Source organism: Anguilla rostrata, chromosome 4 (genome assembly GCF_018555375.3).
Source record: "Anguilla rostrata isolate EN2019 chromosome 4, ASM1855537v3, whole genome shotgun sequence".
NCBI lineage: Eukaryota > Metazoa > Chordata > Actinopteri > Anguilliformes > Anguillidae > Anguilla > Anguilla rostrata.
In genome coordinates this window covers 25,344,334-25,358,094 of record NC_057936.1, presented here as the reverse complement: position 1 = coordinate 25,358,094, position 13,761 = coordinate 25,344,334, and the positions used below count along the sequence as shown (strand labels likewise).

The 13,761-nt window shown below is 51.9% G+C and overlaps 1 protein-coding gene across 3 annotated transcripts in view; it reads left to right on the top strand.

The window, feature by feature from the left end:
- The window catches only part of ncanb (neurocan b), a 136,226-nt gene that overhangs the window by 121,692 nt on the left and 773 nt on the right, over positions 1 to 13,761 (top strand). For all 3 annotated transcript variants that reach the window (XM_064331757.1, XM_064331759.1, XM_064331758.1), the window contains 4 exons: positions 5,069 to 5,227; positions 7,583 to 7,665; positions 8,138 to 8,282; positions 12,750 to 12,932. In XM_064331757.1, coding sequence (XP_064187827.1) covers positions 5,069 to 5,227; positions 7,583 to 7,665; positions 8,138 to 8,282; positions 12,750 to 12,932 — 570 coding nt within the window. The remainder of the gene's footprint in view (positions 1 to 5,068; positions 5,228 to 7,582; positions 7,666 to 8,137; positions 8,283 to 12,749; positions 12,933 to 13,761) is intronic.

The following is a 13,761-nucleotide window of genomic DNA, read 5'->3' as shown; positions in this document are numbered from 1 at the left end:
TGGTATCCCAGCATGCCTCTCTCACGCCGCAGCCCTGACCCGCTCGGCGCAGGCGGCGCAGCGAAGCGTAACCCTCCTCTCTCTCTCTGGCGCGGCACTAATGGGTTCCCCCGTGCCCCGTCTCTAATTGCTTTTCTATACGCAGCGCTAGCTCGCTAGCGCCGCCGCCGCCGCCGCTCTTCCAGGAGCGTCTGAAAGCGCCGCGTCCCGCTCGAAGCGGCCTTAAAAACGCCGCCTCGTTTCAGCGGGGACGCGCGGGGAGGGATGCGCCTGACGGGCGTGACCCCATCTCGCCCGCGCGCTCCCTCCTTCCCGCTTTTTCCCCGCAGAAAAGAGCGCTAATGGTGTCTGCGGTGGTCTCCCGGTCGTATATCTTTACCGCGGTAATGGCTCTCGCCCCGGGCCGGCGCAGGCCGCTCTGGAAATGTCATGTGTCAGGCAGTGAGAGGAGAGGAGCGGAGCCGGGCGGAGGCATTAGTCATTGGTAATTTCCTCTGATTGGATTTGCTGTAATGCGCGCTCGATTCTGACCGTCCCTCGCTCCGGTAATAATCCCGTTCGCATTTCCCCTCAAATTCAGGGGAATGACACAGTGAGCCGCCAGCCTAATCCACCGTGGAGGAGTCAGAAGCGCGTTAACAACCCAAAAAAAAGTGTCATAAAAGGGCAGCCGTGGTAGTGGGTCCAGGGTGTTGTATTTTTGCAGGTCTGAAAGTCACAGCCCAGGAAGTAAAATGTTCTCATGTGGATGAGTCACCAAAACTCTCACACTCCAGGAGGCCTTTGGCTGTTCTCACTTCTAGCTGCAACTCATTTTCCCCAAAGAATATCAGCCTACACCAGGGGTGGGCAGTTCTGGTCTTGGAGGAGTCCATGTGCATGCACGTTTTTGTTTCCTGTCTAAACTAGCTAATTGGCTATATACACCAACACTGGTTCACTCATAAATTAGATCAGAGTAAAACATTTTACATAGGAACACAAGAACAGTCTTTAGCTGTCATTCTTGACATATCTTGACATGCGCTTGTCAAGATATGTAGCTGAAGCGTCAGTGGCATAACAGGTAGGGCTAATTCAGGCCAGAAGTTGGAATGAAAACCAGGAACGGATATGGCCCTCGTTGCCCACCTCATTGCCACCTGTACTGCATGCATAAAGAACATCACTACAGCACTATTTCTGAACTGCTAGTTCATGGAGGTTGTTTAAATATTCATTTTTAAATTCAAGTATTTTAACGCTGAGGTCAGATTTTTATATTAGCCATATGCAGTACATAGTATGTATGTTTGGTTTCCTCTTGATCAGTATTCTGTGAATATTGATGACATGAATAGTTTAATGAGTAATGGGGGGGGGGGCAGGTGAATAATGACAGCCGCAGTCTATACGGCCCCAGGCTGTTTCCCTCTAGCTGTGGGGCTTATCTGTGTTTCATCCCACCCCAACGCGGGGGGGGGGGGCTCTCTTTCACACCAATCTCCCATGGTGCTAGAGGGCCCCTCATCCATTTGCGTAGACGCACAGAGTAAAATGTCTACTGTTAATTCAACAGAGTTAATATGATTTCGGTTGGGACGAGATGTCTTCTGATAGAGGACTGTGTACTCTCTAAGAGTTGATTTCACAGTTAGTATTTTATTGTGTGATTGTCCCACTCGCACCCCGTCCCCTGAACCCCAAGAACAATCCTAACCTCCTTTGCTGCACCCTGAAATGTCCACTGTTAATTCAACTGTAGCACGGTTCATATGAGTCCAGTAGGGATGATAAGTACTCTGTAAGAGTTGATTTAACACTGAACTTGGGGGGGGGGGGGGCTCTTTGGTCGTGGACCACAAACCAGACCCTTTACAAATGGCGAGGCTGCTTTCAGCCCACATGGCCCCCACCTCTGGAATAGCCTCCCATCTGCTCTAAGAGCCGCTGAAACGATGGAGGTCTTTAAACACCAACTCAAGACCCACCTTTATAGCCTTGCTTATACCTAGGAACATTCATCGACATTACTTATTTATTTATGTATTTATTTATTTATTTGTCTACTTGTGTATTTATTTGCTGTTTTTGTCATTCTTTTGTAACATTTCTGTTGATTTTTATTTTGTTTCATTGCTTTCATAGATTTTTATTGATTTTTTTAACAATGTAAAGCTCATTGCATTGCATTCAGTTGAACAAAATGGGCTATACGAATCAAGATTGATTAATTGATTGATTGATTGATTGATTGAAATCATTTTAAAACCGGACATTCCGGTCTAAAAATCGGTCATCTGGCCGCCCTAGCCGCGCCCCTTGGCCGAATCCCCGGTGACCGGTAAACCGACTGACTCAGAAACCCCGGGGGGTTGTGGGACCGCAGGACGGAATGGCGGCTCCGATTCTCTGTGTGTGCGGCTGAGTGAAGCCGTTACAGCCACAGGCAGCCCCCCCCCAGGATCAGGTCTCCGGGACGAGAGCACGTCAACACCGCGCGCCAAGCCCAGAGCCGTGCGTGGCGGTGCCAAATGAGTGTGAAATAGCCCAGGCGCCCCCCGCCCACCCGCCTTCCCCCCGCCGTCAGCGCCATCCCCCGCTGTCCCCTCAGGAGAGGAGAGGGCTGATTAGTGTCAGCGGCCGTACGCACGTTCTCACTCGCGCCACGGCAGGAGAATCCCAATGTCGAGCCGGACCGGCGAGCCGCAGTTAGATTTCTCACAGTGTGTAAAGAGCCCGAGAGCCAGTGCGTGCATGTGTGGTGTGTGTGTGTGTGTGTGTGTGGTGTGTGTGTGTGTGTGTGTGTGTGTGTGTGTGTGTGTGTGTGTGTGTGTGTGTGTGTGTGTCTGTGTGTGCGTGTGTGTCTGTGTGTGTGTGTGTGCGTGTGTGTGTGTGTGTGCGTGTGTGCTGGTGTGTGCGTGCTGCGTCGGTGTGTGGTGTGTGCTGCGGTGGTGTGTGTGTGTCGTGTACGTGTGTGTGTGTGTTGGTGTGGTGTGGTGATGTGTGTGTGTGTGTGGTGGTCTGTGTGTGTGGTGTGCTGCCTGTGTGTGTGGTGTGGTGTGTGTGGCGTGTGTTGTGCGTGTGTTGTGTGTGTGTGGTGGTGTGTGTGTTGTGTGTGTGGTGTGTCTGTGTGTGCGTGTGTGCGATGTGTGCGCGGGGCGAGTTGTTTCGTGTTTAGGCGTGGAGCGTGTGTGTGTGTGCGTGCGTGTGTGTGTGTGTGTGTGGTGTGTGTGTGTGTGTGTGTGCGTGTGTGGTGCGTGTGTGTGTGCGTGTGTGTGTGTGTGTGTGTGGAGGGGGGTATGGGGGGAATGGAGGTGCAGGGACAGGGACAGGGAGAGCACTCTACCCCACGCTGTTCCCACGCTGTGTGTAAATGGACACGGTTCCATCCGAGCGCTCTCCCGCTACGGGAGGAATGCGTTTCACATCAAACAGCGGAGCGGCGGAGCTGCGGGCCACAGAATGGACCCCCCGCCACCGTCTCTGATCCCGTTTACCGGCTGCCGGTCCCGCCGTGTGACAGACCGCGGTGAGGGAGGGCGCTTTGCGTTCCGCTGTCTTCGGCTCCCGCTTCTCCGATGGGCTTCCTCCTCGCCAGCTGCTCTCCACAACGAAACTTTCCTGCTCCTGTCTTTCTCTCTCTCTCTCTCTCTCTCTCTCCGCTCTGCACTATCTGTCCCACCGCCATCTGCATGTGAGGAGACCCCTGTCTCACTCAATTTGAGCCCCCAAATTTATTTGTGTGGCTTTAGTTGTGTGGGGAGGAGGAGGGGGGGATGATATTAGAAAAAGGGAATCTCTCCAGCACTATCACAGACGGGGCAAGGAGCAGTGCTGTTCTGATAGATAAGAGCCCCCTCCCCATATGGATATATGGATGGAACCAAGGCTTGAGAGAGGGAGAGAGAGAGAGAGAGTGGGGAGAGAAGAGAGAGAGACAGAAACGGAGAGAGAGACAGGGAGAGGAGAGAGAGTGAATCAGAGAGAGAGAGACAGGAACAAAAAGAGAGAGCGAGTGTGTGTGAGAGAGAGGGAGAGAGAGAGAGGGAGAGGGACAGCACTGACAGCACTGACAGGGAAGTGACGGGGCTTAATTATCCCGGGAGTGTGCCAGTGGAAGCCATTTCTCTGGATTGTTGTCACTGAATGGATTAAAATGCTTTTCACACCACTCCGCTTTTTGCTCATAACGTGCACAGATGTGTGCTGGGGAAAAGCAGGAAGCGGAGAGAAATGAGTCTGGCAGCCTTGTCACACTGCGTGAGTTAAAGCACTGGCGGCTGCCTGAGAGAGCAGGAGGGTGTTGGGAGGGAGTTGCAAGAATTACGCCCAGACGCTGTCTTTGTGTGTGTGAGAGCGTGTGTGTGTGAGAGCGTGTGCGTGTGTGGGTGTGTGTGTGTGTGTGCGTGTGTGTGTGTGTGTGAGCATGTGTGTGTGAGAGCGTGTGTGTGTGTGTGTGTGGGTGTGTGTGCGTGTTTGTGCGTGTGTGTGTGTGTGAGAGCGTGTGTGTGTGTGTGTGGGTGTGCGTGTGCGTGCGTGTATGAGAGCGTGTGTGTGTGTGCGTGTGTGTGTGTGTGTGCATGTGGGTGGGGGGTGCCTGTGGGTGCATGGGGAATAACTTGACATGAATGCCCAAGCTGTCCTACGTTACTGTCTCTAAGTATCAACCCAGTCTCTCTCTCTCTCTCTCTCTCTCTCTCTGTCTCCCTGTATGGTGTGTGTGTGTATGGAGGAGGGGTACAATGAGTGCCTTCCATGAAGTCTGTGGTCAATAGTGAGCTGTTTAATGGGTTAGACTATTTTTGTCTTATATATGTTTTGTTTTGTGGGTAATTTTATTCTTATTTATTTGTGTTTCCTTTTTTGTTTGTTTTATTTTTGTTTTTTGAGATCTATTAGTTTCTCTAATTTTTAATTTTTTTTGTTTGAAATACTTGGATGACATGGATTGTATGTCTCCTTTAACTGTGAAATAAAGGGTAATGAAAGGTCTTTCTCTCTTTCTCCCTCCCCACCTGTCTCTCTTTCCCTCACTCCCTCACTCACTCTCTCTCTCTCCCCCCCCCCTCCCTCTCTCTCCCTGCAGACACAGAGGGCTGTGAGCACAACTGGAGGAAGTTCCACGGGCACTGCTACCGGTTCTTCACCCACCGGCACACCTGGGAGGACGCGGAGAAGGACTGCCGCGAGCAGAGCGGCCACCTGGCCAGCATCCACTCGCCCGAGGAGCAGGACTTCATCAACGGTGCGTGCGGAACCTCGGTCGCCATGACGCCGGGCTCCAGTACAGCAACTGGAGAACGCTTAGCGGATCTGCCAACAGCATCACAAAGAGACGAGGCTGCTCAGTCAGGAGTCCTGACCACCTCCAGCCTGCGTGCGCTGAGCGCTGGCTGCTGGTTTCATTCCTGCTGACAATGCCGCTGCTAGCATTTTACAGTAAAACAGAAATGCTATCTGTTTCGCGGACGATGGGAACGATATAGAATTTTCACCCATTTAATCGTGGCAGCTCATTTGAATATACCGCTACCCTGTAGACACACACTGACTGGGAAAGGGTGGAAAGCATTTTATTTTTGACATTTTTGGCGATGGTTGCATATTTCTTTACCCCCAAAAAAGTGTGTTTAATTGCCTTGAAAATGGCCGTCTCCACCCCAGCGATAAACCGACCAAGGCCATTAGGAAGATTAATCTTCCTCTTAATGATGCTAATCAGTTACATGACTATTTAAATTCTGTTGCACCACACAGAAGTCTCAGGGATGCATTGATTCGATGACCTCCCTGTCTTTGTTTGACAAAGGAAAACTTTTATTCTTTCAGGAGTGATATGCTCAAGGGTATGCAGTCATCGTACACACAAAGAGTCTGATTTACTAAGACCTTTAGCACATGCAGAACTAATAGCTCCATCAACGATTGGTGCAAAACAAATATCATGACCAATTATTGGCCCTCTTAATGGTGTAGCACATGCTGAAACATTAAGGTCTTAGTAAATCAAGCCTAAGGAGTCTTCACATGTAAGGGCCTGGTGTGGGAAGCGTGATCATTATGAGGTTAAACACATTAGCCTGGATTTTATCAGCACGTCTTCATCATTTTGACACACAATTAAATGAAAGTGCTAGCTAGCTTCGCATTTTTTTTTACCTTTATTTAACCTCATAGGCCAACTGAAAACTCAGTTCTCATTGGTAGCGACATCCTGGCCAATCAAAATGGGTGGCAAGGCAAGGGATTGTGTAGACGCTCAGATGTCAGAGGGGGATTTGTGATGAGATATAGAGAGCCTACAGAGTCGGTCTTAGGGAATTTGACCCAGACGTGAGGGCTAACACCCTTACTCTCTATAAAAGTGCCCGTGGGATCTTTAATGACCACAGTGAGTCAGGGCTTTGGTTTACTGTCTCAACCTCAGGATGCCATCTTGTACAGCACAGTGCCCCGGTATCTCTGTGCCAGGACATCAGATTCATATTTGGTCCAGCAGCAACTTCATTTAATCCCACGCAAGAGGGCAGCACGGTGGTGCAGTGGATAGCACTGTCAGGTTCCAAACCCACTGGGGCCTTTCTGTGTGCGGTTTGCATGTTCTCCCCGTGTCCACCTGGCTTTCCTCCCACAGTCCAAAGACAAGCATGTTAGGCTAATTGGAGAGTCTAAATTTCACATGGGTATGAGCGTGTGAGTGAATGGTTTGTGTACCCGGCGATGGATTGGAGACCTGTCCAGGGTGTGATAGTGCCTCTTTCCCAACGTATCCTTACCAGGAATAAGCGGGTTAGATAATGACTGGATGGATGGTCTCCAATCCAAGTACTCGCCACACCTCAGAGTGTGAGACTGGAAGGATATAGGTAGTGTGGCTGCAAGCAGACAGCTCTCCTACTGAAGAAAAAATAAACTTGTATACATTCATAAATCAAAGTTTAGAACACCCTCCAGCTGCCGGTTGACTGAAGGCGGTTTGAGACATTTTGCAACCTTCATCATTTACCTCAGTAATTACACTGTAGTCAAATAAGTCATTCCAAGGATGCCATCGCCGTGCCGTGTTGTTCCGCACGCAGTTAAAAGCGCGGAGCTGGATTTATGCCCATGTTCAGAGCTGGGGCTTAGTAAGTTATAGTCAGCATAAATTGAAGGGCCGGGACTGGGATTTTTCAGATACCTTGAACTTAAATGAACTGCAGACACTTCAGTAACTGGGAGACAAGACGTACGAGACGCTGCTCGGGCGTGTTCATATCAGCAGGCTCCCCGCTTATTTAACGTGAGTGTTATCAAGTTGAGATGTGGGTTTAATTTATTTCCCATACGCACCGTTCGGCGCGCTCTTATATCCTGGGCTAATGGAGCCTGGAATGATCGGAATACCAAAGGGACCCCCTCTGCAGCTTAAGGGGAAATTTGTTAGACCATCAAGACTTTATCGCGTAAAAGCGGATCCGTTCGGAGCGCTGCGTTTTCGGGTAACTAGATAAGTGATTTCCAGCTTTGAGGCGCGTTGGAGTCATGCAGTGTGTGCGCTGTGGCTCTGATGCGTACGGTCAGCGGTGTGTAACAGTCTGCTGTGCTGCTGCCCGCGCAGGTCTGAGCCACGAGAACACCTGGATTGGGCTGAATGACCGCACAGTGGAGGAGGATTTCCAGTGGACTGACAACATGGCACAGGTGAGAGAGCCTGTCCAATGCGAGAGCATTTACTGCAAGATCAGTATACAGGCCACCACTAACATATCATGTTAAGCCATGAAGTACATTGGTGCTAAAGTGTGTCATATAAAACGGCTAACAGTGCTGTGCTATTGTACAGGAGCCGAGCAGAGCAGACCATTCCTATGCATGTTTGGCTTACTCCATATGCTCACCATTTTTTTTATTTAATTTATGGCTTTACTTATTTATTTGCTTATTCTTAAGACTTGTGCTGCTTTGACTCTGGATCTGCACTGATGCGTTCTGATTGGGTGGAAGTGCTTTGAGCGTGTGCCATATGTGCACGGTGGTGCTACGGCACTGGGGGAATGGTGCAGTCCAGCCGCAGCGGCTCTCAGGCGCGGAGCGGTGAGCCTGACGCGGCGCGGGGCGTCGGAGGGCGCGCTCTCACCGCGCGGCGTCCGCGCTGTCCCTTCTCCCCGCGCAGCAATACGAGAACTGGCGGGAGAACCAGCCGGACAACTTCTTTGCGGGCGGCGAGGACTGCGTGGTGATGATCGCGCGCGAGAAGGGCAAGTGGAACGACGTGCCCTGCAACTACAACCTGCCCTACATCTGCAAGAAGGGCACAGGTGAGCCGCAGGGGGGGAGGGAGGGGGAGAGGGGGAACAAGAGAGGGAGGGAGGGAGAGCAAGAGAGGGGAGAGAGAGAGAAAATTAGAGAGAGTGACAGAGCAAGGGAGGAGGAGCAAGAGAGGGAGAGGATGAGAGAGCGAGAGAGAGAAGGAGGGAGGGAAAGAGAGAGAGAAAAATTGAGAAGGAGAGGGAGAGAGCAAGAGAGAGCGGTTCTGACAGATAACAGCCTGTGGATGGAACCGAGAGAGCGAGAGAGAGAGAGAGAGAGAGAACATCATTATTTACACCTTACCCGCCGCAGGCCCACAGCACACGCGTGCCGAATTCGGCCAGACGCGCCATCGCCTCTCTCCCTCTCTCTGTCCGGCCATTAATCATCCCTCAGAAACGGCGAGGGGACCCGGGCCTCCGGTCGCCATGGCTGCGTTTCCCGCTGACCCACCGTAGGCAGAGGTCACGCAGACCGGCGAATGAGCCGCGGGCGTCTCCACGGCAAACTGACCCTGGCCGACAGGGCCTCGGCCAGAACTGAGTGTGACGAGCCAAATACGGCAAGCCCAATCCAAAAAGGCTGTCCTGAGCCTGTGTAGAGATGCCATTACCACAGACGGTACACTCCACTGCTTACTCTTAACCTGCCCAACACAGTTTCAGTCACATATCATTGAGAGTTTTTGTAACGGGTGTAGCAAACTATCCAAGCTACACCCGCTACATTTACTCCCGAAAATAAACGCCTTATGTCCTGTGGTGTATGGTTACAGTTAGCATTGCTTGTTGCATTCTCATCAAAGGAAGGATCTTGTTAATATCAATCTTTATGTAGCCAACTAGGTTGACCAAGAACTCAATTCTGTATTACAGTGACAACCTGGATAGTCTAACCGGGTAGGAAACGCAGGAGATTGTGAAACTAATGAGACGTAGTCTCTCTGTAGAGGGACAGTTTTTTTTGTTAGAATTTGATCGAGACAGAAGGGTTAACACTCCAACTCTGAACGTACCAGGGGATCTTTAATGACCGGAGTGAGTCAGAACCTCAGTCTGCTGTCACATCCGAAGAGCAGGAACAGGATTTCTCCCTTAGCTTTCGCCGGCCCGAACACGAATCACCTGGGCAGGCCATCTTCCCTCATTTGGACTGGTTTGCCTTGAGTTTTTAAAATTTTTATGAGGGCTGTTTTGAGTCCGGTGTCGCCGGCGCCGCCGCCGGGCCTCCTCTGGAGGCCACTTAACGGGGATCTTCAGCCGCGACGGCGCGCCCCAGCGGAGAGCGGCCCGGCGCCGGCGCTCCCCTCTGTGGGCTTATTAGGCCGGCTTTGCCGTGGCATTTGCATGCGAAACGGAGTGAAAATAGAGAGAGGGCGCTGCTGAAGGAACCCGGCCCGTCTGGCACACTGTGCTGGCCGAGGCCGGTCACGGGGGGGGGGATTTTGACTGAGAGAATTACCCGGCGGCGGGACGGGAGCGTTTCGTCTCCGTCCCGCGTCCCGGTCGTCGCTCGGTTCGACGTTTGGCGTGCGCATCTGGCAGAATCAACAGCACGCCTCGCGTGCGGTCGCGCTGCAAACGGTGTTTTTCCTCCAAATGAGGTTCTCATAGCGGAGAGAGGAGGCCTGGCCTGCTGGCAGAAATCCGCAGAGTGCGATCTGACCACGTGGCCGACCGGCCTTTGGAGATTACGGTTGGGCGTAATCACCGTGAAAAGCGCAGCTTACGTTGGTCTTGATTGGACGTTCCCACTGTCAGTCAGAAGCCTCTGGAAGGAGTGCCGGTGATGGAAAAGATGAACAGAGATAGAGGGATCTGTCTGGCACTAAGGGCTGCACCCAGACTGGACCTATGAGGGAGACTCTACTGTGTGACTGTGTGTGTGTGTGACTGCGTGTGTGTGTGTGTGTGTGTGTGTGTATGTGTGTGTGACTGTGTGTGACTGTGTGTGTGTGTGTGTGTGTGTGTGTGACTGTGTGACTCTGTGTGTGTGTGTGTGTGTGACTCTGTGTGTGTGTGTGTGTGTGTGTGTGACTGTGTGTGTGTGTGACTGTGTGCATGCATGTGTGTCTGTGCGTGTGTGTGACTGTGCGTGCATGTGTGTGACTATGTGTATATGTGTGTGACTGTGTGTGTTCATTACTGTGTGCATGCATGTGTGTCTGTGTGTGTGTGTGTGTGTGTGTGTGTGTGACTGTGTGTGTGTTACTGTATGTATGCATGTGTGTGAATGTGTGTGTGACTGTGTGTGTGTGTGTGTGTGTGTGTGATTGTGTGCGTGTGTGTGTGTGTGTGACTGTGTGTGTGTGTGTGTGTGTGTGTGTCTGCGCGTGTGTGTGTGTGTCTGTGACTGTGTGCGTGTGTGTGTGTGTGTGTGTGTGACTGTGTGAGTGTGTGTGTGTGTGTGTGCTGTGTTGTGTGACTGTGTGTGTGTGTGTGTGTGTGTGTGTGTGTGTGTACCTGTGTAATGTGCTCATGGGTGCACACACCTGATTGGTGCTTTATTGCGGGCGCTCAGAGGACACAGAGTGCCAACAGGAGACGGGAATTAAAAGTCATGAGCCGCGGCTGCAGCACTGAATCAGCGTGTCAGCTCTGGCAGGGCACTCACACTCGTCAGAAATATCAACTCCGCACTTCCACTGAGTGTTGTCTTTAGTTTCCTGAATATTGATCACTCTCCACAGACAAACACAAATGTCAATGACGGCCACCTCTGCTTTTCTTTAGTCTTAGTGCCTCAAATGAGCCAGACGAAAACTGCGAAATATCCAGTTGGCTGAACTGAAGGTTTTGAAAACAAAAATCATTAAGCGTGCAGTCCAATCAAAAAGCACTTGTCTGACCTGTAAGGGCCACTAAACATGTTCTTTTCAAAACCTTTTATTGCTCATTAAGTGCAGCTCAATAAATAACTTCCATTTAACGAGATTTCAGAGCGGTGGGATTTGAATGGCATCTATCAGGACGGCGAAAGGTTCAAGGGAAAGATTCGTGCTTCTTTTCACTCACCCAGCGAGCCTTCCCACTGCCAGTGCCGCCCAACGGGCTCCTGCAGAGTGACTGTGACGAGTGTGCGTCGGGTCATCGGTTCTTGGCCATTCTTCTCTAATGAAGCCGCCATTTGCCTCCTCCCCACCCCATCCACCCCCCCCACCCCCACCCCCAGCGCTTCACAGAAAGGACAGCCGCCGCTAACAAACGCTTAGCGCCGGAGGAGCTGTGGCAGAGCGGGCGGGGCGGCCCCGGGGGAAGCCTCAAAAGAGAGCTCCCCGCCAAACTCCCCTGACCGGCCCGCTCGGCCGATAACCCCGGGGTGCTCCCCCTCGCCGGGACTCATTTGATTGCAAATGCGGCGTGAAATCTGGGTCCAGGATTAACGGCCAGGGTTTCCCTGCTGGGTTGATGAAGAGGGAGGGTAATGTATGTCGGGGGGGGGGGCTGCGTGAGGCTTTCACTTGTGGTTACCTAGGCTACCGGGACCTGTCTCTGAATCAGTAATGCCCTCCGCCGATTGGGCAGCCTCGCCGCAGCCTCGCCGCGCGGGAGAGCCGAGGGCTCTGACTCCTGCCCGCCGAGCCGCGTCCGCCCGCCACCCGTGTTCCCAGCGCCGAGGCTGCCATCTAGGGAGAGAGAGGAGAACTGCGACCGGAAGCGCGCGCCTCCGTTCCAGATTCCTTTGATTCCTTTGATCTTTTTTAATATGAAAAAAAGGAAAGAAACGTTGTTTTGGAGCCGATCCTACGGGCTGTCGCGCTTTCGATTCGGCGTCGGCGCGGAAACGGACCGGCGGGTCGGGCCGGGGTCGAGCTCTGGGCAAGCGGTGTGCCCCGCGCTTCGACCGGGAGAGTAACCTCGCGGCCAGCCTGCGCCTCACGCCAGCGAGCACTCAGTGAGTCACACTGACCGCCAGTTCCTCCTCCGCGTGCGCTTTCACAGGCAGGGCCCATCTCACATCTGCTGAATATCTTCCCTGGGACACAGCAGGGCGAGCACACTCCACCGCTGTCTTTGGTAACCCCGTGTTATGTACACCAGGGGTCGGGCAACTCTAGCCCTGTGACTCCAGAAATGCTTATGCCCTGCATTGCACAATCACCAGTAGAATATATTACACACATTGCATTGTGATTGCACACAGTAAAATGTCCAGTGTTAATGCCGCACTAACAGAATGCCTAACTCTGGGGATCATATACTGAGCATCTAACCGTGCTTATAAAAGTCATAAATGCTTTCAGATTTTGATGTAGACCTAAAAACTGAAGGATTATGGCAGACTTGTAACCCCAGTATCTGTTATTCACTGTAGCTGCCAATCACTGAACTGAACTGTAGTGTGCAGAACAATGTGACTGGTGCTGTAATGTAGAAAGCGTGATGCTAGTGCTGTGCTTTATTTAGCGGGTGTGCTTGCAAGGCAGTGGTGATGCCCCGCCCCTTTCTGACAGTCCCACCTCTCTTTCTGGCCAGTGTTGTGTGGGACGCCCCCCTCTGTGGACAACGCTTTCCTGATTGGCCGGAAGAGGTCCCACTATGACATCCACTCTGTGGTGCGCTACCAGTGCGCCGACGGGTTCCTCCAGCGCCACGTGCCCACGGCCAGGTGCCGCGCCAACGGGAAGTGGGACCGCCCCAAGATCATCTGCACAAAGAGTGAGTGGAGACGAGCGACTCCGTTCTGCGCTTATGGTTTAAGATGAGCTGAGCTAAGCTAAGCTGCCTTCCGGTTACCTCACCTGGAGGCATTTTACTGTCTGAAATAAAAGCTCCATTTTAACAGTGCTGTCAATTTAATGAGAGGTGCTTGGAAAATTCTTGTCCTAGCAAATGAAAGAACATTTCATTATGAAGTATTGCACTGTAGACATATGATTAGTTACAATACAGGAATTGATCAGATATTTGTTTCCAGAGTGACTTAGTTTTTTTTACATAGGTATTCATTTACATAGCTGGATATACTGAACCACCTAATTCCTTGCCATGTAGTATTTGATAGTTTCTCCCCACTGAGAAATCTTTTTCCACTGAAGCTTTAGTATCAACAGTAGAGTACCAATCAAGCTGTGGTCCAACCTGACCACACAACGCAGCATCAAACTTATGTGGGCCTTTCCTAAGAGGCCTCTTAATCCCTTCCCTCCCCCGCCTGCCCCTTCAGTCCAGGTGTAGATACTCTGGGTGTGTGGTTGCTCATCTGAGGGCATCTGTTTGCTTTAACTCCTCCCTCCCTTCTTCTATCCCTGCGTCTCTCCCTCTCTCTCTTCCTCCCTCCCTCCATCCCTGCATTTCTCCCTCATTCTCTCTCCCTCCCTGCCTCCGTCTCTCCCTCCCTCCCTGCTTCTCTCCCTACCTCCATCTCTCCCTCCCTCTGTCTCTCTCTACCTCTCCCTATCTACCTCCCTCCCTCCCTCTCTGTCTCTCCCTCTTTCCCTCTCTCTCTTCCTGCCTCTCTCCCTCCCTCTCCCCTTCCTTCCCTCTC